The sequence below is a fragment of the Achroia grisella genome, unplaced genomic scaffold (genome assembly GCF_030625045.1).
Source record: "Achroia grisella isolate CSIRO2021 unplaced genomic scaffold, CSIRO_AGI_Agris_v1 utg856, whole genome shotgun sequence".
NCBI classification, from domain to species: domain Eukaryota; kingdom Metazoa; phylum Arthropoda; class Insecta; order Lepidoptera; family Pyralidae; genus Achroia; species Achroia grisella.
In genome coordinates, this window is record NW_026713045.1 from 198,595 (window position 1) to 220,161 (window position 21,567).

General features: G+C 30.8%; 1 protein-coding gene across 1 annotated transcript; it reads left to right on the forward strand.

Moving 5' to 3' along the window:
• Positions 1 to 380: 380 nt before the first annotated feature.
• Positions 381 to 20,701, forward strand: LOC131852600 (serine/threonine-protein phosphatase 1 regulatory subunit 10). The gene is made up of 5 exons (XM_059203285.1): positions 381 to 838; positions 5,877 to 5,974; positions 6,579 to 6,853; positions 7,336 to 8,505; positions 19,067 to 20,701. The coding sequence occupies exons 1-5, from the start codon at positions 836 to 838 to the stop codon at positions 20,512 to 20,514; spliced, it is 2,994 nt and encodes a 997-aa protein (XP_059059268.1). The 5' UTR covers positions 381 to 835; the 3' UTR covers positions 20,515 to 20,701.
• The last annotated feature ends 866 nt before the right edge of the window (positions 20,702 to 21,567 follow it).

Sequence of the window (21,567 nt, forward strand, 5' to 3'; positions counted from 1 at the left end):
GCATTTTACAAATAACTACTCGTCACTGTTTTAATTTGCACAATTACAATTACGGTAAAATTTATTTTTACTAAATTTATTGTAATTCAATTCGATTTTTGTGAATAGAATTCGATGTCATTGTAATTATTATTACGTAATCGAAACTGATTATTTATTGCTTCCTTTGGGTCTATTGGTTATTTTGGTGGTCCAGTCTAATTTAGTAGGAGAGGCATTTGTGGTGTAATGGGCATGATGTCTTTTGTAATATACGTGGACAAAAATATTGAAATAATTTAGGGGAAAAACTTTCTAAAGCTGGCAACTTTGAAATGTAAATTTTTTCTAGAATATCACTATCATTCGTTTCATTCGTTTCCTTTCATTCTGCAGCCACATTCTTCGTTGTACGGCTGTGTTCTTGAATTGAACGGCGTAGCTGTCCCTGGCCTGGAATTCTGCCAACTCATTGATTTGCTAAGTGTAATAATTATTGAAATATACATCGCAAAACCTAAGTCTAAAATCCACGTCTCTGTCAGAATTACACTATTATAGTAAAAGTAAACAATTTCCAAATTGAATTAACACTTATTATTAAGTGTATATATATTACCCATATATGTAGTATATATACACATTTAGTTTTAATCGTGATATAAGACGATTATATTTTTTTATATTGTGTAAAGTAATCTATCTGAACTGATATAACTTATAACTAATAGTGATTGTAGACGTGCTTGTAACCAAGTACGACGCATTATGTACCGCCATGTTGCGTCGCAATAGGGTGTGGCGTTTCTTTGTGCAGTTTTCTATCGTGTCATATGTCGCAACTTTATGAATAAAAATGGTAAGTTTTTCAGTATTGATTATTGTAATGATTTAATTTTTATGTTGTATGTATAATACATTAGGAAATTATTTCGCATAGTATTCCTATCATATCGTGTACGAATCCTTGGAGGGAATATATAAAACATTAAAACGAAAAAGAAACACGGAAATTAAAACTTCTACCACGATCATAAAATAGATACATATGACACATCGAACTAGCGGATGTAATAGACATGGACTTTGTACTCGCCGCCATTTTATAGAGCGAACACATGACGTACAGTGTTAATCCGTGTCATACAAAAAAAATTCTTGTCACTCATCAATCGGTCACCATACCATTTCTAAATGTATATGAATTAATGATAAAATATCTATGTAAATCTATAGACATTTTATCATTAATTCCTTATTAAGTTTTTATATATTGCTAGGGATTTATTTTCTGTATGAAAATATATTCTTTTTAACAAAATATTTTACTTAAAATATTCGCCCATAGTGGCGGGAGGGGGAGGGGTAGGGATGACTGCTTTACTCTATGAGGTCACCTCGTGGTGTTATTTGTTTCATTATGCGTGTTTTTTTAGGCCGTGAATGCTTGGTATATAATTGATCGGCCACTCGGGCGTACAAAAAATCCAAGAAAAGTAACAGTTTATCATTTTTTCTTTTATTTTTAGGATTCTGGACTTTAAAAATTCATAGTGTATTTCGTTGTAATTTTAAAATTGCAATAATATACATACTAATAGTTTTGGCAATAATTTTTCATCATACAATACAATAAAATATTAAACCAAATACTCTTTGATACTATATAATCATACGATCTTGTATCCTGTTGCAATATGTAAGTAATTACATCTTGTAATGTAATCGAGGTCTGAAAATTATTTTTTGCTTGCGCGATGTAATATATCAATGGTTCCTTATCTATTGATATATTACATCACACGTTAAGGGGGGACAAAGTGTGACATTGTAGGTGTAGGAGGAGTGACAAAGTACGTGTGACCCTTTCCACCTTCCTATGCTGTTAGACTTGTGAGTAATTTATTTTTACTTACATCACATTTTAATTTTAGATATAAAACACGATTTTTTTTCTTTTATTATGTGACAGGGGTTAAAAATGACTGAAATTGGTGTGACTTAATTTGTGGAGGACTCCTAATCTAATCAACGGCTAAACGGATTTGAATGCTTTCACTGTTTTCACTGAAGTGTTTCACCAAAGTTCCCGTAACATATTCCAAAATGTTTTAAAACATATGACCTTTAAATACTATTTGTTGAAAGTCGCGGGCACGAGCAAGTTCCAATGAAATTACTATTAATAACAATAAACCAGGACAATTTAAAAATCGCCTTCTAGTCCCAAGCTAAGCAGATTTTCTTACGCGTACGCAGATAAAATAAAATACATTCATTAATAGCTTTCGGTCTCAAGCACGTCATAATTTTTTTTATCAAAATAACTACTGTCTAGATTGGACAGCTAACTATACAATGAATCAAAATTCTTGACTAGATTTTTTTATAATGTACATAGAAAACACCCAGATGGATATAAACAATCATACTTCTCAATACAAATGTTTGCATCTTGCGACTACTCGAACCTACGAACGTAAAGTACGTAGGAAGTCGAGCAGTGTGGAACCGCTAGACCACCAAGGGCCTCAAATTGAAACTGAATGGACAGAAATAATTAGTTTGAACTTACATATTAATCTTATAATAATTTTAAACTTTAATTGTAGTTAAATATTATAAAGTTTATGAATTTTGACTGTATGTATGTGAAGGCTAATCTTCAGAACTAACATTTCTTTTATGAATCGTTCGGTTTAACCACGTTTGATTATTTGAAGAGTTCACCACGCAAAGACAAATTGTCTTTACCTTCTTTTTAGGTCGTTTATTTTCGTTGTACTACATAACACTACCAAAATCTCGTTCGAAAGTCACGTAAAGAGTTCACGCTCGCTACGTCACTACAACGTTTTTCTGTTTTTATTAATATATCGTTTCACAATAATTGGATGACGATTATTATATAATAATTTCATAGTGTGAACCTGTTTTCCTGGTTGAAGTTAATCCATTTTAATATAAATATTTCGTGTCACGTTATTTGTTTACGATACAACTGAACCGATTTTACTGAAATTTTATACGTATACTCGGTAGCTCAGAGAATAGAAAATTATCCAAGGTTATGATTATAACAAAAAAAAAATATATATAATATAATAATTGATTTATTTGGTATGGGCCACCTACCAGAAAAATCATAACTTTTAGAAATATTATTTTTATTCGGCATTAAAAATACATACAAACCTAAATTTTCACTCTTCTACCTTAAACCCCTATTTTAATAGCCATATTAGTTAATTTGACAAACTAAAGTTTGCCGTGTCTGCTAGTACTCTTAAAGTCGTATTAAAGATGCGTTCCTCTACTAAAATTTAAGGACTGGACTATATGATCATTCAATACCCCAAACAATGGTAAGTAAGGTCAAAAATTAGAAGTCAATTATCATATTTTTTTTTTCATAATTAGATTACCATATAGAAAATATTTTTGAAATTTTCAATCCTAAGCCAGCAAAGGCCTTAGATCTATACTTAAAAAATTGGACTATTATCAAAATATATAAAGAAATATTTCGTGTTTTATAAATTAAGAAATTAATTTGTTATTTTCTTAGAATATTATGATTTAATTTCACTTTTCGATAATAAACAACGAAATTTTATAATTCTACACCCAAGGTATTTATGAAATAACGACATTTAGATCTTTACTTCCTTAAATTGTACATCATTTGGAAACCAGGATAAATGTGTTGAAATTCCACCTCTGAAGGAATAAGATACGTTATAAATTTGATTTATTTTTAAATTGAAATCCATAAAATCAAATCGGGGTAGCAAACTACAATAGGAAAAACAGTATTTTATCCCTTTATGAATTATTATATTGTTGTTGGCCCCAGTTTCACCAGTAGAAAAATAAGAACCTCTCGACGGCGTTTAGAAATACGACCATGCCCCGTCAGTTGGAGTGCATCGTAAATTCATTAAAAAATTATGCACTGTCTGTAAAATATGTAACTAAGCAGTGCCCGCGCCTTTGTGTTATAGTAACTTTGACCAATTAATGAAAAATATTTAACAATTTAATAAAAAAAAAAACAAAGTTTTCATAGCATATACGACTATTTTCTATACAAACTTTAAATCTCTATTTTATTTTAACCCCTTACAACAGTTTTATCGCATTAAAAAGTAGTCTGTATGTACTTTCTCGTTGTCTAGACTTTATGTATCAAATTTCATTTAAATTGGTCCAGCAGTTTTGGCGTGAAAGGAAGACGGACACACAGAGCATCTTTCGCATTTGTAATATTACTAAAAATTAGTACAGATAATACAAAACCGTCGCGGCGCTTATTTAATTAACAATTACTAATACTACCTTAATAGAATAAAACAAATTATTCTCCATTTATTGATTGCCTGATTTAAATTTTCGTTATAAAATATATTAAATTTTCTCCGATATTGTATCCTCAATGTAGAAACCTTAGAGAAAATGGCTTGTGTATCAGTACATAAGCCATTTTCTCTCAGTCAACCATAGGGCAAACAGAGATTTTACATTCCGTTCGTCTATTACAAGGCCATATTTAATAATAATTTAAACGGTCCGGTCCTATCAGTTGAAGTGGGTTAATATATATAGAAGGCGTTTATATATACTAGTATATTTTTTTATTTTTATTGATAAAAACATACATGAATTTACAGAAAAAATTAAAGACACTTAGATATCCTACACAAATAGACTACATTCAATTACTTAAACCAAAAAGTCCTAATACCATTAATGTGTCGAGTTTATTTCTTGAATATTTATCAATTTATATAAATAATATATATGTAATAAAAAATAATAACCTATTTACTTATTTGTTAGAGACTATGTAAGGAATTATCATAAATTTTGTACCACTCAGTGTAAATGAAAGGTATTATTATTTAGTAAAGTTATTATTTATTTATCTATTATATGTGTATGTATTATGTTGTGACTACCAATAGCGGGGAACGGAGAAAGAAAACATACTGGTACATTGGCATTAACAACAGGAGTGTCAGTACAGCAACATCGGTTCAAAAGAAAAAATATCAATTTTACTCACATTTAATTATTATTTCGTAGCTGTGCTCGCGGTTTCACTTTCATTAAATTTTAATAAAAGCTATATTACTGTAAAGTTTCATCAAAATCCGTTCTGAAGTGTTTGCGTGAAAGAGTATCAAATATCCATACCTACAAACTTTCGCGTTTATAATATCTTATATGTATATCGTGTCACAATGTTAGTTACCATACTCCTCCGAAACGAAACGAGATAACGACTTGAGCGATATTTATAAAATTTTATATACATATTCAGTAGGTCTGAGAATCGGCAACAATCTATTTTTCATACCCTTAAGTGATAAGGGTTGACCCTAACATTTTTTTATAAAGTGGTATTTAATAATACATACAACCCTAAATTTTCATCCTACCACCAGTCCCTATTTTTTAATAGCGATTTTAGTACTTAAATTTATATGGCAAAACAACGTTTGCCGAAACAGCTAGTTAGTTTTATAATATTATTAAGATATTCCTAACAGACCAAATTATTTGTTCTGTTAGAAATATAAATAATAAAAAAATAATTTTATATTATATAGACCCCCATATAAACTAACCTTTTACCTATCGATTGGTAATATTATGAATAAAGTTACTATATTTACATCACAATTAAAAATATTCATTCATTTAAATCTGTTTGTCATAATAATAAAAGTGCCGCAGGTCGACGGTTTATTTTAAAATTTATAGACTCAAAAGTAGTGAGATTGCAGCTGAAAGTTAGTATTAAAATGTTCAATGATGGTGATGTTTGTGATCTCATCATATATAAATAAATATATAATTACAAAACATTAACTTTCCTTTTTTTTTTGTTTCAGCCACGCATTGATCCAATTAAATTGCTGGAATGCCTCAGTATACTTCTTTCACCCACTGGTGGAATCAAAAGCAGAGGTGAAGTTGAGAGACTAGCAAAGTAAGATTTCAATGTAACCATAATAATGTTAATTGTTTAAATTATTTTATATTCATTCTCTTAATTTCTAATTAGGTATTGTTGTGACTATTTTTCAATGACATTACATCAACATCTTGAAGTGAATAATAGAGTATTCAGTGGTATGCAAATAAGAAGAGGGTATGGGCAATATAGAATGAAGTTTGCGCATTTGCGCAATTCAACTAACACCAAATAACTGTTTTATGATCGAAATGCCTGATTTAAACACCGATAACAAACCAAATCAATTGGAGAGAAAAGCGGTAGACTCACTCCTTCACGTTAAATTCGAATATATATAGTGAAAGTGAAATGTGGATATACCAAGTGTTAGATTTACCATACGTCGACAGTTAAATTGCCTGTAACTACCCCCACTTTGGATAATACTCATCATATATTATTATAACATTTTCCGCAATATATAACTACTATTTAAATGTTTTGTATTACTACTAAACGAACATCCACTGCATTGTAGAGGCTAGAACATTTTACTACAATGCAGCGGACATTCGCCGTACTGGAAAGGTAACTTGTTTTCAAAAATTACTTATATTTTATGTATTTTTTTTTACAGCTTGATGACCAAATTCTCTAAGAAGTTGGTATCAAAATGTATATACATACAAATTTTAAAATGTACTGATATTGAAATACTACGTATGTTCATGGGCTCTGGTGGTTGGCTGTTAGTACACATGTGGTTAACCGAAGGCATAGTAGCTAAAAATTGGCCACTTGTTAGAGAATTACTGGAACTGTTATTATTATGCCCAGTAGACATAGAGCGGTTGAAAACTAATAATTGCCCAAAACTAGTAAAGGAGTTGTCAAAGGATGGTAATCATTTTGGTAAGTTATGTTTCAATTATATATATGTTTTATTACAATGTACACAATACAATGTTAATACCAAATTAAATTTTCTTTGAATATAAGAACAAACAGAAGAGGAAAACATTATTATAGAAGTCGTTATGTTAACTTTAATTTGTTACGACTGTTTTGATATATTTCTAGCTTTAGCTGTTTTATCTCAATAATATTTATTTATATTTGACTGGAATGTTGAATAGGCTATTGGCATTGGCCCACGTGATGATAGGTGGTAACCGCCGCCTATATCTATACAATATGCAGCATCAACGACATCGTCATCAGTATGACTTAAAGTGTCAGGCCTCCATACCATGTATTTTACTAATAGCTCAACATACTTTTGTCTATTAATATGTTATATATTATTTGCTACAAAATATATCATTCAAATTAGTTTCGCCCACGTCTTGGTTTTTCATAATACTATATAATTTGAATAATTATTTCCGTTTTAGCTATTAGAGCCCTCGCTTCTAAATTGGTTGAACAGTGGCTCAAAACTGTGAAGGGAGAACAAGTAGAACCTATTTTACTGTCCGACATTGCTAAAATTATATCTGAATCGGAATTTGCAAATAACTCTGTTTCTATAAAAAATGAGGATAATTCCGAAATTAAGATTAAAGCTATATCCGACGCTGAAAATACCGTACTTCCAGCAGATAATGAAATACTTATAGCTGCCAAATCTGATGTAACCACGAATACTAATGCAATTAAAAGAGAGAAAGATATTAAAAATAAAGACGAAGAAGCGGAAGATCAAAATTTACCCGTTTTAAAGATTTCTTTAAAAGAAGGCAAGCAAGTTATATCACAGGTGGATGATGCTGGGAGTAGACTATCTGATGGATCCTCCGATACAGAAAAATCAAAAGACAAAAGTAAAACTAGAAGTAAAGAAAGATCTTCTAGCAGAAGCAGCAGCAGTAGTTCTAAATCTAATTCATCAAAACATTCTAGTAAATCGCGTTCATCGTCGAGTGATAAACATAAGAGTAGTAGTAATCATAAAAGCAGTAGTTCAAGCAGGCATAGTAGTAAAGATAGATCGAAGGACAAGGAAAAAGACAAACATAAAAATTCCTCTCATAGTTCGAAATCTAAAAGTGATAGTATTGGTAAGAAAACTAATGATAAATCTAGTTCTTCTGTTAAGTCTAAAGATGACAAGAACGGTAAAATAGTACTCAATAGCGATATAAACAAGGTGAAACTTGAAAAGGAAAAAGAGGTACCAAAATTATCTACGGAAAAGACTGAAGACAAACCTTTATCTCCATCTATACAAAAATTAGGAAAAATACCAAAATTGAGTGATGTAAAAAAGGAAAAACCATCAATATCAATTGAAGTTAGAAAACCAGATGACCCTAAACCTAAAACAGTAAAAACTTTTCATTCCAAATTTAGGAGACATGGATTGGAAGAAGAGGTTAAACCTCCTCCATCACGCGCAGCCCTATTAAATAAAAAGGTCACACCTGTTCTACCACCCACAATACAAATACCTAAAAGACCATCACCTGTACATAATGAAAATCCACCAGAAAAGAAGCCTAAGACTGTCGAAACAATTGAATCGAAACCTGGTTCTATAAAACTAATACCTCCTAAACCAAAACGTAAGTATAATTTAATCAGATTTGTGCTTGATTTTTTATTAATATATTTAATTTTTACAGGTATCTATGCCAGTTGTGCCTTTCTGTATTCTATGGCATCCAGTTAAAGCTATAGTTTACGTTGCAATTTCAATTTTGGTAAGTCTAAAATGTATAACATAACGGTTCAAAAGTGTCTATCACCTGTAAAGTATTTCTTGCAAATAAATGCTGAATACATTCAATACAAATCTTTCGTTCAATACTGACCTGAATCTGTTCAAAGACTGAAGCATGAGGTGATGACAGTACTGGCGCACCTTCTGCGGATTCATCTAAGGACGCACACTCACAACAGGGCTGTTGGAATCTACCGGCGCTCCAGATGTGGACCTTCGTCATTCATGACGGGAGATCCGAAGTAAAAAATATAAAGCCTTACAATAATCACAATAATTGTTGCCATAGGAGAAAATATATCTTCTCTAGGTGCTCATTTATATATATATGGTAACTGCATTTTTATTTATAAAATGAAAACATGAGTTCTTATCTTAACTAGTTTCGATTTCAAGAATTCCAATAATAATATTGTGTAGCTTTCTCACTCCAAACGGTAAAAAATTAAAATAGAGAACTGTCCAGACGTGTATGTAAATAATAATATACATTTAGGCCTAATATGAATCAATAAATAATTATTATAGGCTTAACAATTAGACATAGTTTATGTGTCCATGAAGGTCTTTAAGTGACATGTATGTTGATAAAATAAAACAATGCTTAATTATTTGAAATCGCACAGTAACTTATCCAAAAATATGCTATCTAGATTTAGTCAGTAATTTTCTCCGTGACCCATAATATTAAGTAGTGCTAGTTGCGAAATTAAAAAAATTCAATCAAATCATTCCAACAGAACCGTCTAAATGAAAAGCTTAATAGAATGGTTTATATAAATGCTTTAATGAATATAGCTAAACCAACTTAGTTACATACTTGTAACTAAATATTTTGTATTTCGCGACCAGAACATAATTAAGTATAAATTTTCAAGTTCTACTATAAAGGTTCGACTCGCATTATTTGTACCATATCAAGAAAACTAAGGGTAAAGGGTAACTAGTGTGATACTTCTAAATACGACAATACATTATTCTTTATCATATCGGTCTGCCAGTTCAAATTAAATTCCCTTACTGTCAGGTACGTGCTAGGAATGTGTCTTATGGTTTGATCATACTTCATTATTTGGAACAAATAATTTATAGAAAACTGAATTACCAAGCTCGTCACCTTTGTGTTTGTGTATATGCAATTACGAGTACTTCTGTGTGCGATGTAATTTAGGATTGATCACGCAATATTCTGTACGGTCCAGACCATGCATGGCACACCACAGTTATTGTGAATTTTGCATATCAGAAGTAGCACTGTCTGATTATCTTGACTATAATAATCCAGAATTCCTGCTTCAAGACAGAAATAAGCATGGTAAGTATTATTCTTTCCCAATTGCACCCAGACACTGATCACGCGAAAGTAAAAACGAGAATTATTTTGAACGTAAAAGATTTTCGGCTGCAAGTTTCGTAGCATTGCGATTGGAACGTATTTGTACAGACAGCCGTATTGCATATTTAGTAAATGATTTTGCTCTTTAAATCTTATTAGAATCAAGAATGATTTACATTAAATTTTGATTCGCTAAAATTGAAAGGTTAAATAAGTTTAAATTAATTACTATTCTTGTTACAATTTTTTTGTAAATCAGTAATTCGTTGTTATTCCTAATGAAATTTGTAGAAAATATGTAATGAATAATTCAATGAACCCAATGGCGTACTGTTTTAAAATTTGTCAATGAACTTGATCCCTCTAATATATGAAGTCGCTTAGAAAGACTCGGTTATTTACGTGGATCGAAGCCTAGACATGGGTATAAATATATATAAATTATGCACTACAATTTCACACGTGTGTAAGCATAGCAATTAAATAAAATTCTCTAACAGTTTAGAAACTGAGAACTAAATTCTTCCACAGGTCAAAGTTGCAAATAACTGTCGTTTTGTGTAATTTCCAAAATTATTTACTAAATATGCTAAGTATTGCAGTATAAATATTGAATCTATCCAATAGTTGTTGCATGTTCACAATTTAAAAGATTTTGTTAAAACTGGAAACTTTTAAAAAAAGAAGTTCCTAATAATAATGCTGTGATCATACCTTTAGATACTGTGCACTATTTATATGAATACTTCTATATACAAAATTTATTGCCATGACATGCTCGAATACGGTCTTTGTTACTATTTAGATTAAAAATGTTTAATTAAAAATATTTACATACATTATACATTTTGTCTATATACAAAATTTATTGCCATGACATGCTCGAATACGGTCTTTGTTATTCTGGTGTCTTATAAGCAGTAGCAATTGTTCAGATTAAAAACGTGCGGTTTAATTAAAAATATTTACATACATTATACATTTTGTCTATTACGAAAAACTGAAAAATACTTATCCGATTTTGAAAAGTCACGTATAGAATTAACGAATAACATAGACTGTATGTTCTATATTCTCTGCACCGTAGAATGCCGGTAGTATGTGATGGTAAGGGACATTACCCATGACCGAATCGTGAACTTAAGTCCTTTTAATGCTTAGTTTTTTAGAAGTTAGATTTAAAGATATAGAAGTCATTTGTAAAATATATTAGGTAAGAAATACTAATATACACTAATTATCTAAACCTCTATAATTAATAACAGTAGTTTACACTACTGTAAAGATCTGTATGAAAGTCTGTTTGTTTTCATTTCATGAGTCTTATTACAATGTTAATAAGTACTACATGGCGCTTCAGAATCGACTCGCATGTAGTTCGATTAAGAGTTTGATCAGTTTGTGTAGTAGAATATTGGCTAACAAATCGTAGTGGTTTATAAAATACTATCGAACACTCATATAACCTCATAATTTTCTATTTTTTCTTGTGAAAGACGTATAAAAGATAAAGAATTATTTTGTTATCGTATTGATAGCAATTATCACACTACCTAAAACATTGTATTCTACATCAAAGTATACCTTATATTTATGTGACACATATATGAATTGCTATACTGACTACTAAGTGGGATCAATATTAAAGTTAGCATAACTAACCCAGAAACAGCTAGAGGTATCTCGCAGGCCTACCGTATTAATATACATATATTTTCTAACAATTAGAAGGACAAGATTATACGACTAGGGCATCTAGTACAAGACTAAGTAGCTTTTACGGGTCATTCATAAATTACATTACTCATTGAGGGGGAAGGAGATCGTCAGTGTAACAAGGGGCGGGAGCTATCTAAGATGTAGTGACGTCACGTTGTAAAATTATATATATATATATATATATACACCTATATCATAAGTATTAAAATATTAATTGAACTACCTATTAAAGAAACCCCCAATATATTTCCGTATCTATATAAACATAACGTTTAAATTATTTCGGCCAGTTTACACTACTAAAAATGTAGTCGCCTCATATTACACTGGAACCTGGTTTATCAGTATATATGTGTCGTCATACTAGAGGGGAGTCTTACATTGACCAGCTGTGACAATGTCATGGCAGGAGTTAATGAATCGTGAAATTCTAGTGACGTAATTTATGGATGGTGCCTTATTATGCACAATTGATAATAAATATACTCTAAACTAATAACTAACAATTTCTTGAGCTAAAATATATAATGGAGATTTTTTTTGTTTGTACATGCAATTCCATTTTTAATTGTAAAAGTAAAAAGGAATTTAGCGATTTATATTTTTTTCTCGGTTTGCCATTTTGAATCTTTTATGATTCTTTTTTCTATTCAGAAATTAAAACTTGAGCCACATAAATGGCTTAAGTTATGAAAGGCATGAAATTAAATAGATATATTAAATAAAAATGCTGCGTTTCGCTTAGGTTTTTATGAGATACCTGTTTCTCGATTACTTTTAATAACAGTAACCTATTCGTATACTTTCCGGAAATTTCTTGAGGCAATCTATTTTCATGTCAAATTTCATTAAGATCACCCGTTTATTTGTGAACGTTTCGTAAAAGGTTACAAATAGCTGAGATCGCCGCATTTATTATATTAGTAGGAATGTTTAATATATCCATACGTACTGTTGTCTTATTCCCAATAACGGCATGCAAAGATAAATTCATAAAATATTTTTCTAGTTTTCATATGTTGACTATCGTTACTACTACCCGTTAAATATATATTTTTTTATTTATGATACATAGCTGTGTCTTATGACTTCCAGAAGAAACATATTCAAGTGTTGTTTTAGAATTTAAAATTAGATAAGATATTCAAAATTTTATTCAGATAGTCATCATATTTTTTATCGACCCTATATCTGATAAAAATCGAGATTTCGGTTACAATAATCCTTGTTTCAAAAACGTATATTATTGGGTGGCGGTTCATATTAATTATGTTGTTATATGTAAGGAACTGGTATAGCAAATTTTATACCCTACTCATAATTTTCTTAGTAGAGAAAATATAGCAATACATTTTCATATACATCTATTTATGCATGTATATAATATGTAATATTAAATCGTATTGTCATATGCACAAGGAAGCAATATTTTTGCGACCAAACTAATGCTTCAATTACTACGGAATAATATAGCTTTATAAATTTCTGATAATTTGTCATTCATACCAATGCCATATTGCTACAAGAATAACTATTATTTAACAATATTTTAATTTATAAAACTGTTATATATGTACACAATGAGTTGTTAATTTTTATATTCATTTTTCACCTATTCCTTTTATTACCAATCACTAGATATTATTTATTTAGGTATCTTGGAAACATAATGATTTCCGATAACCCGCGTCCATTGTGGCATGTAATATGACTAAATGGATAAACTTAAAGATTAATGAATTTGCGTCAATATTTTTTCATAAATTTCATCCAAATCTGTCTTACTGCAATCTCGCAAATACGTGCATTAACTGGAAATCCAGTTTTAGAGGAAATTTTTTGGATCTGTATTGACGAGACAGTTTTAATCGGCCATTGGTATAATGGTACAAAATGTGGGTCGGTCCTGTTTAGTATAGTAGAACCACAGTGTGAACATATGAGTAAATTATTAATTGAATCTGGTACAATACTTAGGTTACCGTGTTGTTACATCACATTTGCAAAGTTCTGAGGTTTGATATACCGACAAGAACACGAAGATATGTCTTACGTTTCGATGACTAAGCGGGGGTGTATCTTTGTAGGATTTGTATACTACGGAGACAAATTAAAGAAATACTATTTTATAATCGATCCGGTAATAAAAATAGTTTTGTCCTGCATAAACTCAGAAATTACTTAACTATTTTTAATGAAATTCACTCATGGTGTATGAACTGTCCAACTTATTACGATAAGGATTAGACTAACTTAGTTTTATATCTCGCGGTATCTATCTATGAAAGTTTCTAAACCATTTTATTGCTAACAGTAACTGTCGCTGTCTGTGTGACCGAGGTATCTTTTTCAATTGCGATAAATAGTCTAGTTTCGTAACGATTAATCATACAGTGACTGCACCATAACGTAGTACCTAAATCTACAGGATTTCATTTATAAGTTTCCATTGCGATGTGTATCGACACAAATTAGCGGAAAACTATCGCTATAGATAGTCCTGTTATCACATATAAATTCTTCAAGTGTTGGTACTAAAAGCAAAGTTAATTATTAAATGTATTTTATAGGCACTTACTGAAATTTATATTTTGGTGAAAAAGGTAGTAAAAAATAAACACCATTCCATGATGTAAATTTATAATTATTAGTGTCGAAATTGGCTCTTTATTTGTTGCAAGTTAAATTGCATTTGGTCACTGTAATTGATTCGTCATAAAAAATAGATTAACGTTAGTAATTGATTGAAATAACACATAGACTAACCTTCTATACTTTTTAATTTTTTTATAATAATTAGTTTAAAGGGACGAAAGTATAACAAATAATTTAGATTTATTTATATATATATATATATATATATAACTTCTGTGCACGTAATATAAAGGTAAAAAAAAACATGGCGGACTTAACACCTTGTATCTTTTACTACTAGTGAATCTTTTTAACTCATTCTTATATTAACTGAGATAGCAAATTAATCGTGACTGCGACGTCTAAATAACGCGTGTCGGAACTCTGTTCTAATAATTACATAGGTAGAAATTGGTACTTTCATTGCGATTGAATGTCGCAACTGATGTGAACCTTTTGTTTCTTTCATATGACTTAAATATGTACCTACTTAAAATGTTTATAATACCGCAAGGTTACTAGTTGATTACCGTGATCTGCTTTATCTCGCACGTGGCATCTTTAGATCCCATGGGCGTTAATGAAAGCCCTTTGTAGTGCGTAGGTAAGTAGCTACCTAGAACCGAGTATCATTCTATGATATTCACATTTTTTGTAACTTTTCGCTATTGTTTCGTAGTAGGTAGGCTATAGCTAAATAGTAATACTTAGCTCCAACCTGCGGCTAATACAAAGGGTCACATAAAATAAAAAAAAGCAATTACACCGAAATGTACATTGCATTCCGAAATTTAAATTTAATCAGGTTTTTAAGTTACTTAATTGACAAAGTAAGGTCGGATCGTATAAACTGTCTATGCCGGGTAAATAAAATAGTTTGAATTATCATTGTTAATTTTAAATGATTCGTAGTGAACCACCAAGTATGTTTTCGTTTTATTTTAATTAATGAATTACACAATTGATGTTAATCATAGCACCGCGTCTTAATGTTTCTCCTTTAATAACTCGTTCCGTAAATATAAATATCGTGAGTTCCGTACTTACGCAACTAGTTGACGTCAAAACAAAAACAAATATCTAGTCATAAAATACGTACTATGTTATTAAACAGCGCTTTCACTGATGGAAGTATTTTATATCTTTCCTAAATTTCAAGTTATGATTACGGACATTTTTATCGAAATCGGCTTGAGAAGCCACAAAGAAATTGCGTCATAGCTATAAATACGACGGCCTCAATGGTCTAGTGGTTAAACACACCGACCGATTTACTTCCGATGGTCGCGGGTTCGATTCCTCGCATGGTGCATCTTCACCACCAACCGGACCGATACAATCACATTTGTATTGTATCGGTCTTGGTGATTTCTATATGTATGCATTTACAAAAAAAATGTATATCTAAGTATTTATATCAGTTGCCTAGTACCCATAACACAAGCTATGCTTACCGTGGGACTGGATGGCGCTGTGTTAATTGTCTAAGGAAAAATAAATAAAAACTAAAAATAATATATATACATAACAGACGGACGTAAAAAAATTCATTGTTATTAGTTTCTGTGGTTGTATTTGTTCAAATTAATTATATTAATTATCATGACTGTAGGTATCCAGTAGATACCTATGGCTAATTAGTAATCGGAAGTGTAGTGTAGTAGAATTTTATTAAAATACTTACTATAAAAATATTTATTGTGACTACAATGTTAAGCACAAGTATGTCGTTGTCGTGGAACTGGGTAATAGAAAATTGTTCACAATGAAAAATAATTTATATATAGATTTATGAAATTATTTCAATACGCATAATTTTTCGGACTAGAATCCTTCCCCTTCACGCAGATGATATTTTAAATTTGATATATAAGTACATACTTATACGCAGTAGTATAGTAGGCATCTATTTGTATACTACTTACCGGAAATAGAAAGAGAAAGGTTTCAAGTAAAATTGTATAAATTAATGATTTTACCGAGGTAAATAGAAACGTATATATGTTTCTTACTTAGTCACAGTCAGTACCTAACATTTAGTGATATTTGAAACAACATATCAATAGCGGATATTGCTTCTTAATTTTATTGTGAGAAAAAAATACGTCACATTATATACGTTGCGTTCATAGTATACATCTACCTAGTAGCTAAGTTGGATATAATTTGGTACAGGTTAATGTATATTTTTTGTAGTAATTTTTGTGTAAATTAATGATTTTACCGAGGTAAATAGAAACGTATATATGTTTCTTACTTAGTCACAGTTAGTACCTAACAGTTAGTGATATTTAAACAACATATCAATAGCGGATATTGCTTTTTAATTTTATTGTAAGAAAAAAAATACGTCACATTATATACGTTACGTTCATAGTATATATCTACATAGTAGCTAAGTTGGATATAATTTGGTACAGGTTAATGTATATTTTTTGTAGTAATTTTCCAGAAATAACAATAATCTCAATATATATTCACACAGGTCATCTAATCTGAAACGACAGTACAAGTTCTATGAAGAATAGAAGTATTCGGTACATTATTTTTTACATCTACATTATATACAAACATCCATACCCTTATAATGCAATTTTAGATTATGTTAGGATCGAACCCACGACCTTCGGAACGTGAAGTAGTGTACTAAGCAACTACACCACCACCGTGATCGTATGGAAAAGTGCAAAATGTGTTTTAATTACACTATACTACCTAAATGTACAAATATAGTGTGAATATGTATATACTTACACTTATAATTTATTATTATTACAGGATTTATTTTGTTAATGTTAATGAAACGTTGTTTTTCTGGCTAACTTTTTGAGAAATATACGGGTCCTTTCCGTCTGATGTATGTGTAGGCAATTATGGGCAATCATATTGGATCTATTCTAAGAAAAATATTTCTATTAATTCTAAATACACAAGGTAGGTCGTAAAGAATATATACAAAGTCAACAGCCAAGTGATAGCATTCATGACACAAATTTCCTTAAAAACGAAAATTGAAAATATTTTTTAATATCTTCATACAAACAATCCATTCACATAATGAGTTAAGTTAAAAAACTATATTTTTAGAATTACACTTTATTTAACGTTACTCAGTTTCATGAGTACTCTACTACTGGCGTGAGATACGAACGAAATATACCCTTTTCCTGTATGACTAGCTTGTACTTAAATAAATTACTGTGTAAAGAAAATAACCAGTTTAGATACAATATTTACTTTAATATGATGTACTCTTACTCATATTTTATTTGTTGTCTTAGCCAATAATTGCAAAGTTCAACACATTGATTCAAGTTTATCACAACGATATATGCTTAGTCAATAGTTTCTGTTGAAATTATCATTATAATTATAGAGGAGTTACGACATTTTTTATCACGTTGGATATGTAATGCTATAATGTAAAGTGAACGCTATTTGATAATTGTTTATTAAAATCTTGACAAGAAAATTTTATATACGTCATTTTTTTCCACCGCTTATTAAATAAAAAATATTTTATGATAAATAGAAAATAAAATTCTTAATTGTACATTTATCAGAACAGAAAAAGATAAGTATTTTACTCATTTAAGGTAACTTTGGTACAGCCACGGGCAGCCTCTTGCCCTAGTCAAATCCCGAATGAGTGAGCGCGCGCGGTCGAACTACTCCCGAATTGAACAGTTTTTCATACAAATTTATTATCTTAATATATTTTTGCCTTTATAAGAGGTCGTAATGGTGAGACAGTTATTTAAAAAAAAAACTATAATTAGTTATAAAAAGTAAGGTATGGAATTCCTAATATGCATATAGTTTGATAATACTAGGTAGGTACCTATTTCTACCTATACACGAGAACATGTCAAACTCAGTAGATACACAGCATAGAGAAATAAGTTTTCTGTAAAAATATCGGACTTCTTAACTAATCTTTTTCATATTCATATGCACTGTTGAACTTTGCCGCGTCTCACTAAAAATAGAGAAATAGCTTCATCTAATTCACGTAGCCAATGTTTATTTATATGGTAAATGTTTAACTTCAATTTAAATAAAATATATATAAGTTTTCTAATAGTATGTGCCTACTAAATCTTCCGTTTAGGTATATTTGAAAACAACTTAACGGAGATAGGAACACAGATGCAACTTCCACTACTTATTAGAATTACGTTGTAAACTAAGTTCTTACGAATATATCTTTCTTCTTAATTGATGAATTTGAGGTGAATAAATATAATAAGTTAACTTTTTAATTAACAAGATTCTTACAAGTATGTACATTACTTACTATATTATATTTTCAACCACCCTAAGTTTGAGTCCGACTTGTAAATTTTAGGTAATTTTATTTTATATCAGTATATTTATTCCGACTTTCCATCATATTCTTGATTAAAACGTTAGACAGGCATGCAAGATGATGCATAATAATTTGTAATTTACTTAAACTTTTTAAATATAAATAGTGAAGCGAAAGCCGTTAGAATTATCACTACTAAGGGACGTTATTTTATTCGGTCTTACAGCTAGAGATATAATTTTATACCAATTAGTATTACTTAGCAATTTCATATAACCGTTATGTTATGCACTTTAGATTTCATTGGTACCTATATTTTTTCAGTCTATAATTATTTAATTATGTAGGTACTTATTATTTGTATGTAACAAATTTGTATTATATTATTTCATTTGTTTGTTACAGCAATGATGTTACTAGAAAGTGACATGTTCATGGATGCACTAAATGCTTCAGCAACAAACAAAAAGGAACCCAAAAAAAGGAAAAGACGCACAAGTGGATCCAAAGACGGAAATGCTGCTAGTGATGGATCTCCGCCTCATACTCCCACGTCGATAACCAGTCCGAATAGTGATGGTAAATCTGTACCGCCTCGGTTTTATCAAGATACTTTAGATACGGAAGAAACTAAAGAAAAATCTGATCATAATGAAAATAATGAAAGTGACGATATCGTGACGAAAAATGAAAAGGAAGACGAAGAAATGGATACTTCAGAACCTCATACTATGATAATTAATGGGTTAAAGGGTGTTTTATGCTATCATAAAAGAAAAGGCCCTAAGAAAAGCATTAAATGGAAACCCGATTCTGAATTGGAGGAAATTCAATATTTTGAACTCGATGAAACAGAAAGAGTTAATGTAACCAAACCTTTCACAGACATGAAATACTTGGAAAGAATTCACGAAAGAGAAGCTTTCCAAAAAGGCAGAAATCTTAGTAATGATGATGTAATGGAAGAAAAAACTATTTGGAGGCCACTAATCCCTATTGATACTGAGGGACAAATTCAAGTAGAATATGGCAAAAATAGCAAGGAGAAAGATATTCAAGCCATTCGGCAAAAAGGAACACTACAGCCACTTTATTTCCATAAATCAATGATTCCCGATTCTCCATTTGAACCAGAACCTGAAACTCACCCCTATTCTGAACCTACAATAATTCCTTTAGAAGATGTAACTGGTAATCAAGATAATGTGAGTGACTTTCGTAACATGCCATGGCCTGAGCCAAAAGGTAATGTTCCTCCAGCATCAACGACCACAACCGTCCAGTCTATGTTCCCAACAAATATGGGCCAATTTCCCGCTAATTTTCCAAATGGACAATTTCCTGTTCCTGGATTTCAAGGACCCAACCTGGGACCAGGTGAGTGGCCAAATGGGATTCCGCCTCATAATATGTTACCACCAATGCCAACGTCACTGCCTCCTGTAATGCCGCCTGCAAATCTACCGCCTGGTATGATAATTCCTCCTGAAAATATGATGATGGGACCTGAAATGTTCGGTGGCCCTAATCCAATGTTTCCTGTTCCACCTGATCAATTTAATATTCAACAGAATATGTTTCCAGTCGATTTTAACATGCCAGGACCACAAGGTCCTCCCGGTCCAGATGGATTTTCGAGTCCCGGAAATTTCAGGGGCGCGATGCGTGGACGTGTTTCGGGTGGACACTGGCGCGGGAAAAATTCAGGAAATTGGGAAGGTCCACAAAGAGGTCGTGGGGCCCACTCCAGAGGAGGACGAAAAGCTGTTTGTATATACTTTCAAAGAAAAGGTTCCTGTCGCCAAGGCGACAACTGTACATTCTTACACCCCGGTGTCAATTGTCCGTTTTAATGACGTTTATTTGGCAACTTAAAATATGCTTGCAGTTTTGTACGTTTATCATATTTTTTAAGGATTTATGCTTTAAAAGTTAATAATTATTGTTTAGAGTTAGATACTCAAAAGACTGTTAAATGTAAATAAATTTATAAAAATGTAAATATTGTACAAAATATATGTAAAAAAGAAACAAAAGTGGTTAAATATAAAAATATGAATTCAGTTTTGTTTTACTCCTTGGTTTTCTGTTCGGTTTTAACTCGAAAGTCGTATTTTCAATAAATTATTTGTTTTATTATTAAATGTAATTATTTTATTATATATTATTCTTCTATACTGCTGGAACGTTTTGAATACATTTGGATGTATATTCAATGGTTTCCTGGATTGTTTGAAAATATAATTGAACCAGGTTGTTATCCCGGAATGGGGTAGACAGGCAATTGTCTACGTCGTGGTAAGCGCCATACTTGGCATGACCACATTTCATTTCGTGGCAAAGAAACAGCCGAAAGTTTGTTATTGTTGTTTTCTTCACTGGGGAATCAACCTGTAATATGAATTGATAAACTAGGTTCTTTTTGATGTCAATCAGATAACAGATTTGAACTCGCGTAAGTTGGGATAGGTAATAAACCTCTAAGCCACGTCGAAAGACGCAAGTTTAGGTACATTCAATGAAAACTTAATAGATTATAAATTAAGTATGCACCATTCCACAATCATCCATTAAAAGTACATGTTCTACTTAGTTTAAGACTAATTGGCGTAATGTGTTATACTACGCCAAGTATATATATATGTATATATAGCAGTATATTATGTATTAGTACCTATAGTTAAGTACCGTCAATTCCCCTAAATTCGCCTTTGTTACTATGATGTATATATACGCTTGGCATAACATCAAGTCATAATTAAAAAAAACATTGTTATTTAAAATAAAAAAAAGTACTTAACGGGAATAATTCTATGGTAAATAAAATATATAATATAAAGGTTTTTACCTTTTTCGTCGTTTCGTTTAGGTTGCACGAGTTGGATGGAGTAAAGTTGGTACTACCT

Coding starts and splice junctions, on each gene's coding strand:
- LOC131852600 (XM_059203285.1), top strand. Junction 5,975..6,578: donor GAAGTTGAGAGACTAGCAAA/GTAAGATTTCAA, acceptor TTTTTTTTACAG/CTTGATGACCAAATTCTCTA. Junction 8,506..19,066: donor AATACCTCCTAAACCAAAAC/GTAAGTATAATT, acceptor TGTTTGTTACAG/CAATGATGTTACTAGAAAGT.